We start from the raw sequence: 22,965 nt of genomic DNA, 5'->3' as shown, positions 1-22,965 counted from the left end.
CTTTAATCTTTTTACCTGAAGCCACCTTGAATAAACCTCTTGCCTTCTCCCATACAGCCTGCAAAGAGATGAAAGCGGACATCATGTTTCTGGTGGACAGTTCTGGCAGTATAGGACTGGAAAACTTCATCAAAATGAAAACATTCATGAAAAACCTGGTGAGCAAATCTCAGATTGGGGCAGATCGGGTACAAATCGGCGTAGTCCAGTTCAGCGACGTCAATAAGGAGGAATTTCAGCTCAACAGATATATGTCCCAAAATGAAATTTCAAATGCAATAGACCGGATGACTCACATTGGAGAAACCACCTTGACCGGTAGTGCCCTGACCTTTGTGTCTCAGTACTTCAGCCCTGCCAAGGGGGCCCGGCCCAATGTCAGGAGGTTTCTCATCCTCATCACTGACGGTGAAGCTCAGGACATAGTCAAGGACCCAGCAGTCGCACTTCGACAGGAAGGCATAATTATCTACTCTGTGGGGGTGTTTGGTTCCAATGTCACCCAGCTTGAGGAAATCAGCGGGAGGCCGGAGATGGTTTTTTATGTTGAGAATTTTGATATTCTGCAGCACATTGAAGATGATCTTGTTTTTGGAATATGCAGCCCCCGTGAAGGTAGGTGTGGGCGTACGCGCTAGTGGGATTACCCAAACATACGTCCGTGGCAGCCATTATGTCTGGAGTTAGTCGACTGCTATTTGAACATTGCAAACTTTTTGCTTAATTGGAACGTTCATCCTAGTGGATTCTGAACTACGTATAAAAAATGCACCTTTCCTCAACAGAACTGTTGAATTATACAGAACAATTTTGGTCTGCCTAGATTGTTTCCCGTTTGTAGACAGCACTAGGGCAATATCTTAGGTCTGGGTCCCCGGAAGCAGAAGCTGAGTCAGGGGTTCTTGTGAAAGTGATTTATTGAAGAGGCGTGTTCAGAAGGGGAGTCAGGAATGCAGGATGGGACATGTGTAGGAGCTAAGCAAGGAGGTGGTCTTAGCTAGAGTATAGCTTCAGCCCGATCCCATGGGGAACTCTAGAGCATGAATGATACCACAGAGTCTGTCCATCTGGAGGAAGGGGCCAGCCTCCTGCAACCTGTGTCTTGGGCTCCATGTGAGGCAAGCAATACAGGAGCACACCCTGCTGGGCAAGGTGGCTCCCCTTTCACCTAACATCCAATGTAGATGTTTGTTTGTTTTACAATATTTGAAAACCAATACTTCTGTAAACTGAGATAATGTTGGTAAAAACACTGTGATATGAAATCCTATAAAAGAGGAGTATAGTATGGGAACTTGAGCCATGGATGCCTCAAAGGAAGTAAATAGTATAGTCTCGGTCCTCCTTCCATGAAACCGCAGAGTCATGCAAGTGATAAAACAAGTTCAGCAAATGTAAGGGACTGATTTGCACTGTGTTCCATGGGCTTGATGACTGAGGTGTTCTGGAAAATCTCTATGAAGGAGATGGATCTTAACAGTTTTGAGGAAAGCGAGGAACCATGTTTTTCAAATAACAGTTCTGTTCAATTTCCACTGGAAGGTTTGGTGAGTGTAGTCTGTGTTCTGTGAAAAATATACCAAGTGTATTTCCTGATAATTCTACCCAGAACAAATCTGAAGTCTTTGAAGCATGCCAACACTGAGGAATCTACCCCTTCCCCAGTCCCTTGGGTAATCCAGGCAGGCTCCTCAGGGCAGCCAAAAGCCAGAGAGACATAGTGTCTTCTTTTGTAGAACCAGCCTTTCTTGAGAATTTGGTTTATGGCTACGTACAGTGTGGCCTCTAGTCAGTGGGGTAAGTACATTGGCTCTAGAGTTTTCAACAGAGCAAGCAGGTGGCTGGCAGAGGAAGGAAATAGCGTGAGCCTGTAAGGAGGGTGGCTGCTTTGTCACCATTCCATTTCTCTAGAACTGGTGAGTTAACATTTGGAACATACCTTTCCAAAGCCTGTAGAGAGATTGTGCTACATAAGGACTAAATCGTTAATCAACTGACATTCCACTTCTCCAGAATGAATGAGTTGGAATTTGGAACTCTGTACCTTTAGATAGAATACGTTACACATGCATGGATTAAATATTAATGAAGTCTTTCCTGCTTTACTTTTCCATGCCATTGACCCAAAGTTTGAGGAGTTAACAGGCGCATCATGCTAGGACCACTGAGTTAGGCCAAGTGTGAATCGGGCTTATTTCTATGATGAGGCCCAACAATGAAAATAGATAATGTTCAAGAATGTTAAAAAGGGAGAAAATGTGACCTTGAAGAATTAGCTATCATAAAACTGTGAAAAAAATATACATTGTTGCCAAATTCATTTTCATGTGGGTCATTCCTGAAGGTTCGTCTTAAGAATAAAATCTTGTCCCTGGGCTTCAAAACAAAACAAAACAAAAAAACCACGGATTTGTGTAAATGAAAGCACATGTTGGAGGAACTATTTATACAGGAGAATTTCTACAGAATTGTATTTTTTCCTTTTTAGTCCAAAGCATTTGAAGTGTTTATTCCTATGATCCTGTGACTGTTGCCAACCCCCTCCCCCATATTCCCTACAGTAGGCTTCATGTCTGCCTTGTCCTAAAAGCTTACCTTACTATTTCTCCATACTGGCAGCACGAACGTATGTGTATTGTCTGTTACCCAGGGAATGGACATTCTAATGTACAGCTTCATCCCATGCAATTAAAAAAACAGGTGTGGGGAGAAGAGTCTCCCATGATGTCCAAAGCTAATCTTGTGTGGTTTTCCTTTTTCCCCCTCTTTTAGAATGCAAGCGGATTGAAGTTTTGGATGTTGTGTTTGTAATTGATAGCTCTGGAAGCATTGACCATGATGAATATAGTATCATGAAAGACTTTATGGTTGACTTGGTGAAAAAAGCTGATGTCGGCAAGAATCAGGTCCGGTTTGGGGCTCTGAAGTATGCTGATGACCCAGAGGTGCTGTTTTATCTGGGTGACCTTGGCTCAAAATGGGAGGTGATTTCGGTGCTCCAGAAGGACCAGCCCATGGGGGGCAACACTTATACCGCGGAGGCATTAGGCTTCTCAGACCACATGTTCACTGAAGCCCGGGGCAGCCGTCTGCAGAAAGGGGTCCCCCAAGTCCTCATTGTGATCACCGATGGGGAGTCCCATGATGCAGATAAGCTCAATGCCACAGCCAAGGCCTTGAGGGACAAAGGCATTCTTGTCCTGGCCGTGGGGATTGCTGGTGCCAATCCTGTGGAGCTGCTAGCCATGGCAGGATCGAGTGACAAGTACTTCTTTGTGGAGACATTTGGAGGCCTGAAGGGGATATTTTCAGATGTGTCAGCCAGTGTATGTAACTCTTCAAAAGTAGGTAAGATTTGTCAATCAAGTTTTTCTTAATTATCCACAGAGGTCCAAGTGAGGGAGAAACCAAAGCAATGGCCCTTTGAAGCAAGTTCTCCAGAACGGAGAGGAGCAACAATAGTCCCAGAACTTCCATTGTTACAGAATCTCAGGGTTGGAAGGATCTCAAGGACATTTCATTTGGCCTCCTCCCCAAACAGGAGTACCTCCTGCAACTTTCCTGCTCGTTGCCTAAACGTTTCTAATCATGGGGAATTCATCATTTTTGAGCAGGCTTTGTTTCTCAGAACATAAAGTTGTTTACACAACCTTTCCACCACTGGTTCTTCCTCCCACTTTTCACACAAGAAATCCAGTTCCACCTCTCCCTAAGAGCCAGCTGTCATTGCCTGAAGTCTTCTCTCCTGCAGGTTGGAAGATTCCAGTCCCTTCACCTAATTAACAGCAGAAGTTTGTTTAAAACACGGAGCCTGATATTAAACACGCTTTTCCAGACTCTGATGTTTCTAGAGCAGAGCACAGTGCCCTTCCTTTGCCCCATGTTTCTAGTTCAGCAGCTGGAGGTTACATTGCCACACGCACGTGTGTATATATGTGGTCATTCATTCATTTATTCAGCTGCCACTCTACATCTTTGTTTTAAAGGGACACTATGGTCTATTAAAAAAAAAAAATTCCTGGGGTGCCTGCGTGGCTTAGTTAAGTGTCTGCCTTCGGGTCAGGTCATGATTCCAGGGTCCTGGGATTGAGTTCCGCACCAGGTTCCCTGCTCAGCAGGGAGCCTGCTTCTCCCTCTGCCTGCCCCTCTACCTGCTTGTGCTCTCATTCTCTTTCTCTGTCAAATAAATAAATAAGATCTTAAAAAAAAATTCCTTAGTATTTTTTATTTAGGTATGTTTTACTAAAAATACTAAGTGTTATTAGATGAATTGCTATTAATCCAGGATTCCAACATCATGGGTATAGTTCCTTTTAAAAATTATTTAACTCTTCTGGCTTTCCTATGCCTTGCCTCCTTAGAAGACAGCTCCTTTTTCTTTCATAAAACTAACGAAATCTGTCTGGGTCTTACTGAAAACTGGAACAACTCTTAGTTTCTGTTGGTCAGTGCCTAAAATTCGATCTGTCCTTTTAAGGCTACTGCGGAAGTTGACTTGGAATTTTTGTATTGAAAGTTCTCCCTTGGATGTGTTTTTTAAAAAAAATGCTTTATTTCTCATTTGATATTGAAACAGGAATTTAATGAGTTAACTGGTTCCTAAAGGATCTATTTACCATATTTCTCTTTATCTCTTCCTTGCTTATCTTGACTGCAGGAATCTCTGATACCTTTAATCTTAGGCTAACAAGAATTAATTAAGTTAAGTCAATGGTGAGATCTCTGGGGGAATTCAAGGAAATGATAATGTTTACCAGAAGGCTGAGGAACACACATGAGCATGTGCCAAGCATAACTCATTCATTGGCAGTGGTCTTTCATATTCTTTGTTTTGTATTTGTTGTATTAATACAAAGGAAGCATCTCTAAACTATTTTGCATTGACCAAAAATATTTTTCTCAAGTATGTATTTTTGCCTATATGCACCAGAAAGGGAGCTGAAAAAGAGGAAAACAGACAAGATACAGGCTGGAAGACATGATTTTAGAACCTCAGTTCACCGTAATAATAATCAGAAAAGTATTGATTGGCTTAACTAGCCAGGGAGGCCAAGTGAATCATACTGACCATCTGTGTTTTTGTTTGAGTCCCTAAATGGATGTGTGCTATTTTGTTTTCTCTTGCTGTGCCACTATCACTGGGCTTTCTGGAAGGGTTAAGGCTACGTTGCAGGTAAGAACGAGTTTTCCGTGGTACCACCCCCATTTCTCTGACATTTTGGAAAAGAAAATGGCATAAGACCAAATGGAAATCCCAGGAAAGGCATAAAGGGATGTGTGATTTTGTGCCTTTATGAACTGATTGTTTTTATTTTCTCTCCATTAATGTGACCACTGGATGGCATAAGATAAGCCATCTTCAGAAATATCATTTCTAGGTAGCTACAAACACATCATCTGCACTTGCCAGGTTAAAGAAAAAATAACCTGATTTTTGTGGTTGTTATTCCATTTCCTCTTCTTTGTAGATTGTGAAATTGAAAAAGTAGATCTTGTTTTCCTCATGGATGGCTCAAATAGCATTCACCCAGATGACTTCAGGAAGATGAAGGAATTCTTGGCATCAGTTGTTCAAGACTTCGATGTCAGCGTCAACAGAGTGCGCATAGGTGCTGCCCAGTTTAGCCACACCTATCGGCCGGAATTTCCACTGGGAACTTTCGTAGGCAAAAAGGAGATCTCATTTCAGATTGAAAACATCCAGCAGATCTTTGGATACACACACATTGGCGCTGCCCTCCGGCAGGTGGGGCATTACTTCCGGCCAGACATGGGTAGCCGGATAAATGCAGGTACCCCGCAGGTGTTGCTGGTCCTCACAGACGGCCAGTCCCAGGATGAGGTGGCCCGGGCCGCTGAAGACCTGAGACACAAAGGGATTGACATTTACTCGGTGGGCATTGGCGACGTGGATGATCAGCAGCTCATTCAAATCACTGGGACCGCGGAAAAAAAACTGACGGTTCATAACTTTGATGAACTGACAAAGGTCAAGAAAAGGATAGTTCGAAACATCTGTACCTCGGGGGGTGAGAGCAGTAAGTATTTCATGTGTCCTTCGTATTTTTTCCTTCCCTGTCTTTGCTGACATTTTCTTCTAGCTTTGTTTACATCCCCAGGGGCTGGTAGGAGAATTTAGGTTTGTTCCTCTGGATTTTGTGTTGAACTTTTCAGTCATCAAGTATTTCTTTGTGACTTATGGATTGAGAAACAGGACCTCTGAGAGCGTCTTGTCTCACACACCACCCTCCCACCCCCACCCAGCAGAGCACATGCCCTCTTTGCAGATGGGAATGCTATGGTGTGAGGAAAAGGCCATTGTTTAGGGTCTCCTTGGTTTCAGAGGTTGGACACCCTGTCTCAAAGAAGTAAACTATTTGACAGGTTTTGGTTGCCTGGCAATAGAGCCTCCGGGCTGCCAAGTGCTGTGGTACAGGTGTATAGAGAATGAACAGGCTTGAAGATTTAGATCTTTATTATGAAACTTCTTGCTGCAGAAGTTAGTAAATAACCTTCTTAAAAGTTAGTCTATTTTGACATTTTCCAATGGAAGGAAAGATCTTGAAAGAAGGATGATTTTTTTTTTCTATTTTTGTAGATGTGCCCAATGGGTTGGTTGTGGTTCTGTGTAACTATCTATGGTAAACAGAAACTCTAGATTTTCACCAGGACAAGGAAAGCTATCTGGTTGCTAGGAGGCAGCTCTGGAGACACAGCCTGGCTACCAATCCTTGTTCGATGGCCATTTTTTTCTTGGATAAGTTGCTTAACTTTTCTAAGTTTAATTTTCTCATCTATAAAATGTGAGCAATAGCAGCACCTAGTTCAAAAGATCATTGTCAAGATTAAATGAGAAAATGCATATTAAACTTTATAATTACGTCCCAAGTGTCATGCTTACTCAACGTAAAGTCACTTCATTTTTGTCTACCACTGATCCATTAAATTTATTCATGGGGGCCAGCTCTTCCTTTGCCCCTAGTCACTTTCAGGAAATAAGCGAACCTTTTCTTGGTGATTAATATGTCCATCAAAGGGTAACCGTTAAAACTAAAAACTTCATTCAAGGTTACTCCACTTTCCCAGCCTCCCACAGGCTGCTCACCAGCCATGACAAAGGAGGCCACACGTGACTGGCATTTTACCCATTGTTGCCCACCTGTCACTTCTACCCCCTTCTCCCAGGCCCTGCCCTCTTATTGCTAGTCATGGTTTCTGGCCTTTCCAGAATGGGTTGGGGAAGGGAAAAGAGCTAAAGAAGTACAGAAAAATTCTTACTTGATACTTGTCAAGAATTGGTTTTCTGTGACAATAGCCCATGTCTAAATCCGGGTCCATTCATGGGTCTTCCAAAGACTTTCCCTCCTGCCTACCTCTACCTCCACCAAAGCACATTTGTCAGGGGATCTCTCAACCATAGTTCCTTTGAGAAACATAAACATGTCTTAATTCCAGATGTTCCCTTATGCCCTCCTCAGCCTCTGGGCATCTGGTGATACCTTCAGCTTTATGCTGCCGCCATCTCTTTGGCCCTCCAGTTAGCCTTTTGGACAGGAGATGAAAGGAGTCCACAATAGCTCCTTCTTACACGTGGGCATATCAGCTCCATGGGAAACAATTACATATCAGTAAATTACATATCAGCCCCAGTAAATATTAGAAATTATAGCCCCTCAATGTGGTTACCTCTCCTTTGTAGAGAGAGCAGTGTTCCATCCCGTGGCTCATTCGTTAGAATTCTAGGCTTGTCTCATCTCTGAGTTCTCTCTGAAAGCTTCTCATACCTACTTAAAGAGGAAACTACCTCCTTTCCTTCTATGTATGTGTATGTGTGCAGGTAGTGAGACCCCTCCCAACACATCAACAGTTCTCTCTCCCAAAAGGCTCTTCTTTTTTTTTTTTTTTAAAGATTTTATTTATTTATTTGACAGAGACAGCCAGCAAGAGAGGGAACACAAGCAGGGGGAGTGGGAGAGGAAGAAGCAGGCTCATAGCGGAAGAGCCTGATGTGGGGCTCGATCCCATAACACCGGAATCACGCCCTGAGCCAAAGGCAGACGCTTAACCGCTGTGCCACCCAGGCGCCCCCCAAAAGGCTCTTCTAAGCTCTAGGTCAAGCCCTTTATAAGACCCAATGTACAAGCTAAAGGTTAAGAGTCCTGTCATTGATTAGGGACGGTTGTCTTCATAAATCCTGCTTCATGATATCCCCATATTTTGGAATGTCTGGTGACTTCAGCCAAACCTTCCACATTAATTTCCTGTTTCACATGAAATACCCATTTCCAATTATTAGGCAGAAAATTATCTTGGAACCATCTAGTCTCTTCTTGAGAGAGTGAAAGAAAACCATGTGGAAAGTGAAAACCAGGAGTATGCACTCCCACGTAGTAAGTTATCTTTAAAGGAAATAGTCATGAATGTAAAAATAAAAGTACTCTATATTGAGATAAACTTGAAGTCATTACTGCAGCAAACAAGAATGTGAGGACTTTGTAGTTGAGCTGCGGGCTGAGGACGAAGAGGCTGAAATGAACACCGAGAAAGCTCCAAAGGCTTGTGCAGATATACTAGAAAATACCAGTTCTTCTTAAACTACAACCACCACCACCCCCCGAGTCCAGGAAATCGGACAATAGTTTGGTATGACTCAAAGCAAATTAGACTTAGAGCCGAAATGTCTAGCTTTGCTTCTAATTAAAATAGGCATAACTTTGGAGAAGTCACTGTCCTTTCTTCTCTCATTGGTGAAGTTAAATCATCTGTTTCTCGATTGCGTGCTATGATGCAATGTTTTGAAAGGACTGTCAGCTGCACAGAGATATGAGGGAAGTGACTAAGAACCAGTGTTTCTTGAGCATCTACAAGGGGGTTGAGCACGGTGCTCTGAGCATTTTAAATGCATCATCTGATTAAATTCTCTCAAAGCCCCATGTGGCTTGTATTTCTATTCGCACTTATAACGAAGAAACTAGGATTCAAAGGAATATTGGTAACCTGGCCCAGATCCTACAGGAAGTACCAGATAACAAATTTTGAAACCTAGGTCTGACTCCAACCCTTTTTTGTTGTTGTTTAATTAAGCCGCCTATTTTCTTGATATAGTTGTTGTCTCGGTTATCTGATGCTGACATTATAAAGGACTAGTGTCTGAGTGTTGTGCATCACTAATTAATAGCTGAACTTAAGACCTCATAAGTTTGTATCTTGAAATTGTTCCCACAAGCTGCTGCCCACTAGGGAAATCACTTGCTGCTAAGCGATGACTTCTAACACTACAATCTACAGACAGACTTGTAAGCTGCATGACTTATCAACACTAGCCACCAGGAAATGGTAAAATAAGGTAGTTCAGCATATGAACTCCAGACAAGCCTGGATCTGATATCCCAAGTGCGGGATCCATCATAATAACGTGAAACCTTCGGCAAGCTGTGCTAAGTCAGTTTCCTCTTCTGCAAAATGAATAGTAGAAGAGCTTCTCCTGACTAAGGACAAGTGAGATAATGAACGGGAAGTGCATGGTAAGTATGCGGAGACCATAGTAACTACCATAGAGTATCTTGTAATGATCCTATGAATACGCAAATACATGGAGTCGTGGGGTTAGTTCACAGAAGGACAATTTACCAAGAGTTCCTTGGTTTAGGAACGTTAATACTTTTGCAACAGTTCAGAGCTATATTCAAATTTAATGTCTTAGCATACAACAAATTCTCTTAAGCAACTAAACTCTAACGTCTGTTTTCTTACCTTCATTCATGTTTATTTTCATGACTTTTCTTTGAGCCTGGGTATTCTGACTACGCACAGAAATTATCAGGCAGTGTTCAGAATATAGAAATGCTGCCTTTTTCATTGAGCCATGATTAGGTAGCAAAAGAATAGTACGTCTTATCATTTGCATCATCATGGATAGATGTATCAAAAAAGGAGAGTTAAGTGAGAGGCTAGTCCGGGGGAGGATTTGATTCGGGATTTGATTCAAGGAATGTGAAAAGTACAAGGACAAAAATAGATGATCATTCCCAACTTTCCTTAACGAGGATCTCTTAGGTTTCCGTCTTAATTGGGTTCTCTAGAAAATGGAGCTCAAAGCCAAGCTTATATGCTAATACTTTAGGTGCTACTACTTTTGAGAGTGCAATCCCAGGGAAGCAAGAGTGAGTGTAAGGGAAGTCCTACAGGAAAGGAGAAAGAATAAATATAAGCTAGTATATCACTAAGCTTGCTATAGCTTCTTGAGAAAGCAAAATTGGTTCATCAGTCATGCAGAATATCACCAAGGAAGTGCGTGAAACCACCACGTAGATGGGTCCCTCAGGGGGAATAAAGAAGAGGAACTATCTGCTAGTTTCCTCCCAACTACTACCTCTCATTGATCAGAGTCTACCCGCATGGAGAGTTAATTCTTCCACCCTACTTGGTTGTGTTATAAGTCCTTTGGGGAAAGCAGACATGGGACCCACAGTGCATTAAATATATGAATGAAAATGGTGGAAGGAGCCACAGTTCTCATGAGTTCAGTTGGGTTGGACATGGGAACCAGAGTCATCATGGCCGTCCTGCCCTAAGGAGGTGGAGGTCATGACAAAGCCTGGTTCCCTCCTCACCCCCACCCCACACACTGTTGGGAGACCGGACGTTGGTGGCAGCTGCAGCTATCCAATGGGTAAATGTCCAAGTCCTGGATTGGGTGAGGAGGAGATAGCAAATCTGGGAAATATGTAAACCAGGTCTCTTATATCACCCATTTTCTAGATCATTCTTTTTTCATCTAAGATACCCCTTCTCTCAAAGGCCCCAAACAAATTTCTCTGTTATCCCAGCTAATAACTGCCAATAGCCCAACTTCCCCCTTGAAGTATTTAAGAATTGTTTTCTAAGCTTACTGTTATATCCTACCTTCTTGATAGTATTTCTTAATACTAAGAATCTGCCATCATCAACTCTAATTATGGACTTTATAAGTCAGATAATTAAAATCCACTTTTAGGTCTGGCAGGGAACTGTTTAGTCTAATCCGCTCTTTTCTGCGGTTTTTATATTTATTCTGGAATATATAGTCTCATTCTTATAAACAGGAAAATTAATGCCCAGAAAGGTTAAGAGACTTGCCGAAAGTTGTCTAGCAGTAGCGGCGTCTTAGCCAGTCCATGACTAAAATTAAGCATTGGGTCGTCCCACTTAAGGACCTCCCCCGCATCCAGACTTCCACGCCGTGGTTTGTGAGGATAAATCAAATGCTCAAAACACTAGTTTTGCTTCTCCTTGTTATCACCCTCCACAGCAGTGCTGTGGACTCCCTTCTCAATCTGCCCTGCGTATATCGCCACTTTTCCATTCCCCTTCCTGCTATCCTAGGTTAATTCTTCATTATTTCTCTTTGGAAATCCAGTGTTAGCCTCCTGCCCAGCTCACTTCCCAAACTATCCCTCCCTTTGTTAGCTCGGAAGGGCTCCTGATTTGAGGGCAGATGTCTCTGTAGAGTTGGTTCTCTTCCTTCCGTGAGAGCCCACTTGATAAAGATGGCCTGGTCTAATTGTATTTAGACACGTGGCTGCCAACTCTGGATTTGTTCCTCAAATTCATTCCTTTTATCACATTATTATGGGATCATTTGTCAATTTGAATTAGTTAAATAAACACAAGGAACTTATTTACTAATCTGGACAAAAAGTTAAAACACTAAATTTTTAGAGGGGACAGTTCCCAGGATCACTCAATGACATTTGGCATTTCTGCCAATGTTCGTTTCTCAAAAGAGACTGTTTTCCTTGAAGCCCATGACCTAGTTTCGTCACTGGTTTTCTGTTCAGGGGCTAAAACCACGTTTGTCCCAGAGTGAAACTTTCAATCTCAAGATTGAAATGATAGGATATTGATTCAAGAGGAATTTTGGAAAGGACCTATTCTGATGCTTCCTCCTGACTAGTTTTTTTCCTCACCTCCCTTTCCAAATATCAGAGAAGGGATTCTTTTTTTTTTTTTTTTAAGAAAGTACCTATGGCAAAATAAGAAATAAAGAAAAACTAAAGAAAACCCACCTTTTGGATGTTTTGATAACATTGATTTACCTCAAATGTCATGGCGAAAATTATCAGAGAAGGATTTATTTTCCCTCACCCAACTCTTTTCTCATTAAGCATGAATCAAGGTACAGGGGAGTGGGGGAAAAAATGAATCAAGCTACTGGCCCGTATTTTAAAATCTGAAAGTGACATTTTGATTTCAAAGACGTGCAGATGTACAGCTGACCAGTGTGTCTGGTGGTAGTATAGGTGGCCATTTGTCTACACAACAGCTATCTGAAAACCTGCTTATCTGAACAAAGCAAACGAAAAATACATACTCTTGCCCCACCTCACCCTGCCTTTTTTTTTTTTTTTTAAACAAGCAAGCTGGTTAGACTTGCTGGATATACTGAATTTGTATCCAACTGAATTTGCTGGAAAATTTTGAAGTTTTTAGCCAACCTAAAAGTTCTGAAAAGAAGAGTGCATATGAACTATCATTTTATCCTTCTCTGATTATCTCCCCTTTAGGAGGCTCAGCTTAAATTATCAAGCACCTTCTAGTTTCTCCAGTGCTTAACATGGCTCTGGCATTAATAAGGATAAAAGCAAAGCCGTCTAAATGAGAAACCTCTCTAGGTATTTCTTGAATCTCCAAATGGCAATGAAGCTTCCTGAGTGCCTGAGCTCTGAAGGCAATGCCATCTTTGACATAAACTAAGCAAGATCCCAAAGGATCTCTTGGAGTTTCCTTTTTCCTTTTTCTTTTCTGAGTGGATGTTAGAAGACAAAAAGAAGAATCAGATTGTTTTTGGAGAGATAAATCATCATAGCCATTCCTTTAGACAAGTCCTTTGTGATTTTTTCTAAATGACTCTCTATAGTTATTTCCCTTATAGTTATAATTTAATATCTGTCAGGTGACCTCAATTGGTAAGTAGCATGATATGAATTTCCTATTTCAGACTGTTAACATTTCCACATATAACTTTAGATACTTAAATGGTTTTGTGTGGCTTTTTCAGTGGCCACCATAAAGTCTCTCAGGACTTTGTTACAAAATCATCTAGATTTTATACCAGCTTAAAAAAATATACTTTTACAGGTTATAAAAGAGTGATTCTAACCCTCTTCCTTTATTCGGACATGTTCTTTCTTGTTTTCCAACTTTATAACTGGAATCAAAATAAGAATTTCAAATATGTTGATTTGGATACAGCAAACAAGCCAAATAAGGGTATTTGTTGATCTAATAAGTTATACTTTTCCCTTGAACCCTAGATTGTTTTGTGGACGTTGTGGTGGGATTTGACATCTCAACTCATGAGAATGGGCAGACTTTGCTTGAAGGTCAATCTTGGATAGAAACCTACCTTCAAGACCTCTTACATACCATCAGCTCCCTCAATGGGGTAAGCTGTGAGGTGGGTACAGAGACGCAAGTTAGCGTGGCTTTTCAAGTGACCAATGCCATGGAAAAATATTCACCCAAGTTTGAGATCTATAGCGAAAACATACTGAACAGCTTGAAGGATGTAACAGTAAAAGGACCATCTCTTCTCAACGCAAACCTCTTGAGTTCTCTATGGGATGCATTTCAGAATAAATCAGCTGCTCGAGGAAAGGTAAGCTGGTTTTACTTTCTCTGCTGGTCTATGGTTACAATGACATCCTTTTTACTCAATTTTCTTTTTGAATGCTTTCCTAGGTGGTTCTCTTATTTTCAGATGGATTGGATGATGACATTGAAAAGCTTGAACAAAAATCTGATGAACTTAGAAAAGAAGGTATTGAGCATGGGGAAGAGTGGGAAAGGAGTGTTTACTGAGTTTATAACCTCAGAACTCGATTCTGCTCTTAAGTTTTCTAGCACACACATAATCCTGAATCTGTCAACCAATATGCACTTGGGAGAGCAAATGAGCTCTAAGAACATTCTGGCATCTACTTTTTTCTTCATACACTATGTATGTGAAACAGCACTGAATACAAGGTCCTACCCTTTCTCTCATATCACTCTTTGTCTTCTTCCTAAGCTTTCCTGGAGAATGTTCCTGTCTCCCTTGGCCCACATTATCTAATATTACTACTTTTTAGTGTCTGCAGAAATGAACAGTGTATTTCTCCTTGACCAAGGAATAGAAGAACTGGATTATTTTCTTTTGACACTGTTAAAGTTTCCAGAATCGCAAGCATTGTTGGACAAATCTACACATGTTTTGGAGCTTTCTAATTAGTTCCTTCCTTCAGACCACAGATGGACCAGCCATGGTGCTTAGGAGTTTTTAAAGCACTGGCACTGGGCTTTTTGCTTTAGAACAAATGCCCAGTCTGACTTATTGTCAGTTCTTACAAAGTGTGGATCAGTGGAAGAAAAATGAATCCACATGTTCTGGTTTGACTAAGAATAGAAATACTTTCTTGTAAGTGGATGCTATTGGTGCCCCCACCCAGACCCCCTTTCCAAGCAGGTTCCCCCATCCTCCAGCTACTGTGACTTTTGGCTGCTAGAAACTCACAGGTTCTCCTTTCTCTGAAGAATTGCTGTCAGCCAGTGCCATGTCACCCGGAAGGTTACTTACCACCCCACCCCTAGGCAGCAGGTAGAGTACAAGGAATTGGACCTTTACCTCAAAATGGCACCAGTTCTGTGGTATAATTTATGTTCCAGAGTTCCCCATGGGATCAGGCTGAAGCTAGTCTCCAGCTGAAACACTGTCTTCCTCAGATCCTTCCCCTGCCCTATCTTGCTTTCTTTACCCCTTCTTCTAAGAGTGCTGCCTCAATAAATTGCATGCAATTTATCCAAATCCGTTTCTCAGGCTCTGCTTCTAGAGAACCTGACCTAAGACACCTGCTTAGGCTGCTCCCAGGTTAGCTCCTAGAAGCTGGAGGGATCTGTCCTTTCTGTTCGGTTCTCTCTCCTCAATCTTAAACGACTTGAAAAGTTAGCTGTATTTACAGCTGAAAAGTAAGACTTTCTATTTTGCCCTTTATTTGCTAAAACTGCTTTCTTTTTATTCTTTCAAGTCTTGGACATTTTTTTTTTATGATCTACAGTAGAGATATTAATGAAGACTGAGAACAATACCCTAGAGTGCTTAATTTGGGTGGGTAGGGTGGATTTTTTTTTTTTTAATTTCAGCTTTTCTATTGTGGTGAAAAAGATGTATCTTTTGCAGACAACATAAGAGTTTTCTCCAGGAAGTTTCCCTCAGAACACCCAGATTTCTAAGATCAGCCTTCTTTTTCCCAACTCCCAGGGAGGAACTATTAAATGAGTTTCAACCTCAGAAGCTAGCTTTTTAATATCCTCAAAAGTTCCTTGAATGGGAAAAATAAGGGGATGATGGCCATAGTATTTTTTGAAAAATGTTCAATTGCTCTCAATATGAACAAGGAGGACCTCTAGCTCTGGCTTCCCATGTTTAAACATATATGATTTCATTTGATGCTTGGCCCTATGATCCACTAACCTAGGAGAGCCTCCCTAATTTGGGGCCAGGTATCTATACATATAAACTGTGCACTCATCATGAGACAAGAGGAGACCTGGAGAAAGGGATACTCAGTGGTGGATGTGGCTTTATAACTAACCCACATGGATGGGGTTTGAATTCATTTAGTTTTTTTTAAATCTAGTGCTCTAGAGTCTTCTCAGTGATTCTTCTATTCTTTCAATTTTTGAAATCTTTTCTTAACTTATTTTTAGGAATTGTATTTAAGATCTTTTGGCTTTTTATTGGATGAGTCTGAAAGGAGCAGGATTGGAGTCCCCCATCCTGAGGAAAGCAGTTACAAGTAATAGTTATATGCACGATTTGCTGCAAATCAACAATCCCATGGTTCTCATAACTCTTAAATTTTTACATTTCTTGGAACTTACAAGAAAAATCAGATGTAAGATTTCCCCCCTTATAAATAGATCCATTAGCAATGCCTTCTCTTGGTCAGTAAACTCCTTTGATGAACTCAGCATTCCTCATTGTCTACCCCAGCCCGCTCCACCGTCCCTTTTCTCCTTGTCATTCTCATTCCTGAAAGAGTGACTAATGCCTTGTTTATTTGACACAAGCCAGAGATATCAACACTAAAACGAGGGAAGTCCTGGTAAATCAGGACAAGTTGGCCACCCTATTCTTTGGTGTTTCTTCGTTTATTCCACCTCAGCCAACCTCTGTTTTCCACTCCTAGAACTTGAGCCTCCCCAGTATGTCCCTGAAACTTTATTCTCCTCATTCTCGTCTTCCTCTCACCCAAAATCAAGCATTCAGAATCATACATACACGTAGAAGACATTCTTAACTCTCAGGTCTGTGAACATTTCTTTATTCTAGTCCACTGCCTTCTAAGTCCCATCTAAAGATGTCCTCACTCATCCATGATGAAATGAGGAAACTTACGCCAGTGGAGTCAGGTTTTCATAAAGCTAAGTTTATTCAATTTTAGGACTGCTCTTTACTCTGTTTATGTCCTTAGTATATTTTTGTTATTAAAATGTCTTTTGATTATAGGCTTTGGAATGAGGCTATCCTGGTGAATACCTAAAAATACCATTCAAGCCAGTCATTTAACCTCTCCAAGCTTCAGTTCACTTATCTGTAAAATACAGCTATAATTCTACATACCCATACACTGGATTTGTAGCTTACAAGTAAGCTAATGCATGGAAAGCACTTAACTGACTTCCAGGCACATAGTAACTATTAATAAATGAGAGCACGTTGTTACTATGGTTATCTCCACCATAAGGATTGCCAGTGTTTTTACTGCTATCATTTGATGTTTGTATCCATCAGTACTTTATCATTTCATGTTTGTATCAATTAATACTTTGCTAAGTAAGTCAAAACTTCTTTAGTTAGTCCCTTACAGTTTTCTTTGAAATATTCTGGTCTGTAAAATTCCAAAATTTATGAGCTATAGCTCTGGATGATTATATGTCCTTTGTTTCTAACTGCCTGACAAGAGGTCTCTTATGGTCTTACAGTCTCTTACTGTAATTCCAACTGGGTCCTCGAATCCTTAAGAGGTCCTTGTAGCTGTGCTTCTCCAATTACTGTGCATATGAGTCATGTGGTGATTTTATGAAAATACAGTGTCTGATTCTGTAGGTAATTCTGTACGTCTGAGAAGTTCCCAGGTGATGTACGTGCTGCTGTCCGAGGGTCCCCCTTTGGATGGCAAACACTTAGGACATTTGCTTTCTTGATATGTCCGTTCCTCTGTATCTTAGTGTACTCTACGGACCCTTTTGATATCATTATACCTCATTTCAAATCACCCAGGAACTGGAAGTTCTTCTGTAATATCCCCAGCCTCCAATTTAATGAGCTTTGAAAACTGTAATTCCTTTTGTTCTCTGATGGTAGTCTTGTCACTCGTCAGTTTTACACTGAGCGGTTGGTGGAAGTAGACAATGAAATGAGTGTTCCTCTTGCAACTGGTTTCCTAGAACAACAACGTAGGTACATATGCAAAAAAGATTTAAAGAGCCAAACCCACCTCACCCGGAGAATTGTAAACTGTGTTGGATAGGCCTGAATGCCCTCGTAACGGTTGCTCTGGATGGAGCCGCTGATTCAAGTGACCTGGCCGATCTTCTCTACATTGAATTCGGGAAAGGGTTTGAGTACAGGACCCAGCTGACTATTGGAATGAGGGACCTTGGGAGCCGACTGTCAAAACTACTGGTAAGTTACTTAGAAAAGGCTGGTGAGTTTAAATTTTCTATTTTTTACATAGATTTCATATTTATGCTTATGAATTTGAACTAATTTTGTTCCCTTGGGCGTGAATAAAAGACTTTTCTGAATTAGGGAACAGCCTAAATAAGAGAGTGTTTGGGGGAAAAAAAAAAAAAAAAGATTTGTCAAAGCATGTTTCATGAATACGCTTGGCAAAAAAGGGAAGGAATTTATAGCACCTACAATCCTGCCCGAATTACAGTCACTGAACGTAAGCACTGGAGGGGATCTGAGGAGACAGGGTCACCCCACTGCTCCCTCAGCCAGCTGGTTTTCACATCCCTTGTGGATCGTAAGTGTCACAGCTCACCGCAGTGAGTAGAATTCTCGTGTTTAAGAGGTGTATTTTCCCTGCAACACGGCTTGTAAAGGAGAGCCGATTGCACTTGGAGTTGAACCAAAGGAAGAGCAGCCTGCCGCGATGTTGGAGGAAGAACAGAGCAACAGGATGGTGGACTTCCTATGTTGTACTGTGTGTGAGATCGAAAGCTTTGTAGATGTCGTGACTGCGATGTTTGCCTTGTGAACTCCTTTTAGAACCTAACGTTTATACGGATGCATCCCAGTCCTAGTTCTTTCAGAAATGTGCGAGGATTCAAACTAGAGTGATGAAGGGTTACCAGATTATGTGGCACCACTTTCACCTTAACAACTGGCTAATAATCTCTCATTTGTTTATGATTTATAAATTCTATAATAACATCAAGACACTTTCTAATAACACAGTAGCTCCTGCTATTTTTCACCTGTAGAATTTGTATATAAATAGATGTTTAAACACCATCAGTTCAGTAAAAATAATTACTTCAAGAATATGGAAGTTTTGTTGGAATTGCTTTCCTATATGAGGAGACCGTGTCTCTTTTACAAAAGGTCTTTTTTTTTTCTATTTTTTTTTTCCTGTCTTTGAAATCTGTTTTGGTAATTCATAGAGGGAGGAAGTTATTCTTCAAAACAAGCCTGTCAGTATTTCAATATGACATCAATGCTATATTGTCAAAGAAAAACTTAATTTTAGAAATGGATCAATTTTGATGTTAATAGTAAAAGATCTAATGCTGTAGGGTTTTAGTGATCCGTAGAAAATTGGTATTTTCTAATATAAAATCACAGAATCTAGTTAGTTATTTGATTTCACACATTTCAAGTTGTATTGGTTTTTCTGAAATTTTCGGGGAAAATTTTTTTCTAATGGCTGAAAAGGAACATTGTATAATAAACACAAAGCACAATTGCCAAATGATTATTATTTTAAAAAAAGATTTTCATTTTTCATCCCACTAGAATTTTGATGGGAAACTTTTCAACACAAAGATTGATTCTAACCCATCAAGGCCAAGCATGTTGTTTACTGCAAACCAAATTTTCCTAAAAATCTTATACGGGTTAATTGTAGAAATGCAGTGGAATATGTCAATTTTTCAGAGGATGACTAGGTTCAAGATAAAATTCACTGATATTTTTCCATATATAATATGGTTTTTCAGCCTGGGAAAAAGGGCAATCTTCTCCCCATTCCCCCATGCTCTACAGCAAGGGTTTTGGAAATGTTGAGTGTGTAATTGGTGTTTTTGAAATCCTATCACACAAACTTTTCTGGAAGTGTTTACCATTGGACTCCATTCCAAGCACTAAGGCATCGGGCACTGTCTAAATCCTCTAGCATACAAAGATTTCACAAAACAGGGAAAGAAAACAGCATTCATTTTATTGAACAAAATATTGGGGGCAGAATTCTATAAGGTAATCAGCAACATCATGGTCAATGCTGGGATGGGGTGGGAACAAGAGAGCACATTAATAAATTAGTATGCAATGAGTTGGCCATGGCTAAAGTAATAGCATTTTGAGAATACAAAAACCTCTTTGAGGAAACAAGCCGTAAGAGACCCTTAATAGAGCACGAACTGAGGGTTGATGGAGGGAAGTGGGGGATGGGCTAGATGGGTGATGGGATTAAGGAGGGAGCTTGCTCTGATGAGCGCTTGGTGTTGTATGTGAGTGATGAATCACTGAATTCTCCAGAAATCAATATTGTACTATCTGTTAAGTACCTAAAATTTAAATTAAAATAAAGCAAACCTCTTTGAGTTGATTCTGAAGTCCTCATAGGGTGGAAAATGCAGACCACAGAAGGAAGGATAGCAGCTAAAGAATGTCTCATGCACTCTCTCTCGCTGAAGCATGGTTACTTTAATGGGGAACAGGTTTCTGAAACTGGAAGAAGTCTGAATGACACCGTTGAGCATGTATGTGTGATTTGGGAAGCAACGCCACCCAATGTCATGTATTTCTTACTCTTCCCCAAGGTTAATGTTGCTGAAAGGACATGCTGTTGTTTATTCTGCAAGTGCATTGGAGGGGATGGCATAATGGGGGATCCTGGACCACCAGGGAAAAAGGTGATTTTAGTTAAGATTTATGGCTCACTTTATTTGAATGTAGTGTGTCTTTCAGACATGGGTTTAGGTGGAAATAAAGGATGATTTTAACTTCTAGATAGATCCTCTGAGGTAACCACTTATTCTCCATGACAATTAGACAGTCCTGGCTTTCCCTTGGCCTTCTAAATTGGAGTCCTCTAAAAAAGCTTTTAGTGCAAGTGTCAGGAGGAACAACTGCCAAGATCCTTGACTATCTAGTGTTCCAGCAGTGGTGACAACAACTCTAAGAAACCAACTGTGATCTCTGTGTTGAGTCATGAAAACCTCCTAAATATCAATGTCATTTCAATTTCCATTTTTAATGACTGCAGAGTCATTTAAATGAAGTAGGGAATGTTTTTTGGTAGTCTGCTGATAAGCAAATTAGGTCAGCTCACCCTTTCCTCACAAAAGATGCGGCAATGTTTCAGTCAGCTGTAGCCAGACCAAAAATGTCACAGATGTGTGCACAAAAATGCCAATCACAGAACAGTAGCCAACAATAGATTTATGTATTTCCCAACCAAAAGAAATTTATGTACTCTTAAAAAAATATATGATTTGGGGCTTTAAGAAATGCTAAAATATGTACAAACATACTATGTGTTTAATAATTTCAATACTGCTTATTTACATGTGTGTTCGATTTGTGGAATAATTGTAGATAGCACCGTAACTCCCAAATCAGCATGTTCGTGTCTCTGAAGAAAATTTTCGGACTATTTCCTGAATGCTTCAACTTTGTGTAAGGGGAATGGTAGATTTTTTTTTTTTTTTAAAGCTGGGCTCAGAAAGAATGAAAAGAAATGTGTGTGGTCTATTTTTCTATGTGTAGCATAAATCCTAAAAAAGATTTTTTTTTAATGGAAAGGGGATAATTTAGTCTGTCAAGGGCAAATATAGCTGTGTTCACTTGAAGGTTTGTCTGAGAAACAGTATCCCAGCACTATATATAACCCCAGAGAGAGTTATGGACGGCGTTAGGACCCACACATGCACACACCCTTGAGCTATCTGGATACTTGTTTCAAAACTACATTTATTTTTATGTGTGTAAATACAGCCTAGGTTGTGGAGGGAATATTTTTTTTTTCCAAACTCCCGTAATTCTACATAAAATAAAACTATAGTTAAAGACTTTTGCTTGATTAGCTTTGGTTTTCGGTCTGTGGAGGGCTAATGCATTCTTCGTTTCCTTATTTCCAGGGATCCCCAGGTTTTAAAGGCAGTGAGGGCTATCTGGGAGAGGAAGGCATTGCTGTAAGTCAAGGTTTTTTTCACCTCTATTTATTCCTGAGAACATATCTACAATAGGAAATCGTTTGTGTCAATTCGGAAGGGAACAAGAAAAGTCAGAATCTAAGAATTCATGTACAAAATCTGAGGTCTTTGCTAATTCTCATCGGGCTTTGCTTCTGGTGGTCAATAATGGTTTATTAACCTACTGTCTCCTCTTTGGCTGTTCACCAATGCTGCACAATGAACTTAATGCGAAAGTTATTTTCTTCACCAGGGGACTCAAATCACTGCCATTTCCCCCTTCCTGATCCATTCTGCACAGGTAAACCAACTCCCCAAATTATTTATGAAGGACTTCCACTCTTTCTCACATCCATCCATTCATCCATCCATCCATCCTTCTTCTTTTCTTCTTCCATCTGTGCGTTCATTTAACAATTATATATTTGAGCATCTCACCATTTACCATAACAAGTAAACTTCTCCATTCATGTATTCATCCAACAAATATATACTAAGGCATTCTACCATCTTTCAGGCACAGTGCTAGACCCTAGAAATAAAAAATAAAAGAAAAAATATGATTCCTATCTCAGGTAACTTCAGACTAGTGGAAAGGCAAATGAGACAACCATGTTTCCAGTTGCTGTACACGAGGACTGTTCTAATGGTACAATAAGGTGCATTTTGGCAAAGCATAACAGAACAAATACCTAAACAGCCATGCTAGCAGCTGAGGCTTGGGAAGGGAAGGCTGCAAACAAGGGGTAATGCTTGGGCAGACATCTGAAGCAGACATCAAGGAATAGATATTTCTTCAGGCAAAGTTTGTGGGGGAGAACTTATTACTAGAGAGAGAACAATGTGTTCAAGGGTCTATAACTGAGAGAATTTGTGTGTGTGTGTGTGTGTGTGTGTGTGTGTGTGTGTGTGAAATGGCACATAGCCAACATGGTTGGAACCCAGGACACAGGAGGTTATGTGGCAAGCAAGACCCAGATTATTGAGAATCTTGAATATCCTACAGAAGATTTAGTGTCTTCCAGTTGATGGGCAGTCACTGAATGATATTGAGCACGGGAGTAAACATGATGGGGGCACGGATTTAGAAAGCTTACTCAGGCAGTGTATGGATGCTAATAAGGTAGGGGTAACGGTAGAAGTCTTGCAGTAGTAGGTGCAAGACAAACAGTCCTAATCTTAGTTGGGGACAGTATGAGTGGGTATGTTAAGGAGAATGAATGTATGTAATTGTGACCTGGGGAGAGAGAAGCAGAGGATGATCTCTTTGTTTCCAGATCACAAGACCGTGTAGACTAGTGGGGTTACCAAGACAAGGATTGTAGGAATGATATTTGGTGAAAGAAAGAAAGAAAAAGAAAGAAGATGGATTTTGGATTAGAAATCATACTTAGATCTTAGACCACGCCTAGAGCATCCTTCTCTGGTGCTTCGTCAGTTCTTCATTGTCTGTTCCTGGACTAGCTCCTGAAAGTTTCAGAATACATTCCAGCGGCCACTTGTCTGTGTTATGTAGACACC

At 40.6% G+C, this 22,965-nt stretch overlaps 1 protein-coding gene across 1 annotated transcript in view; it reads left to right on the top strand.

The window, feature by feature from the left end:
* Positions 1–22,965, top strand: part of COL6A6 (collagen type VI alpha 6 chain) — a 105,947-nt gene that overhangs the window by 7,413 nt on the left and 75,569 nt on the right. The window contains exons 5-12 of the mRNA XM_040636823.1: positions 58–615; positions 2,773–3,348; positions 5,469–6,038; positions 13,296–13,639; positions 13,723–13,801; positions 17,553–17,707; positions 20,071–20,163; positions 21,391–21,444. Coding sequence (XP_040492757.1) covers positions 58–615; positions 2,773–3,348; positions 5,469–6,038; positions 13,296–13,639; positions 13,723–13,801; positions 17,553–17,707; positions 20,071–20,163; positions 21,391–21,444 — 2,429 coding nt within the window. The remainder of the gene's footprint in view (positions 1–57; positions 616–2,772; positions 3,349–5,468; positions 6,039–13,295; positions 13,640–13,722; positions 13,802–17,552; positions 17,708–20,070; positions 20,164–21,390; positions 21,445–22,965) is intronic.

This window comes from Ursus maritimus, unplaced genomic scaffold (assembly GCF_017311325.1).
Source record: "Ursus maritimus isolate PB19 unplaced genomic scaffold, ASM1731132v1 scaffold_20, whole genome shotgun sequence".
Lineage (NCBI taxonomy): Eukaryota > Metazoa > Chordata > Mammalia > Carnivora > Ursidae > Ursus > Ursus maritimus.
The sequence above is the reverse complement of the archived record's forward strand: the minus strand, read 5'-3'. Positions and strand labels throughout refer to the sequence as shown.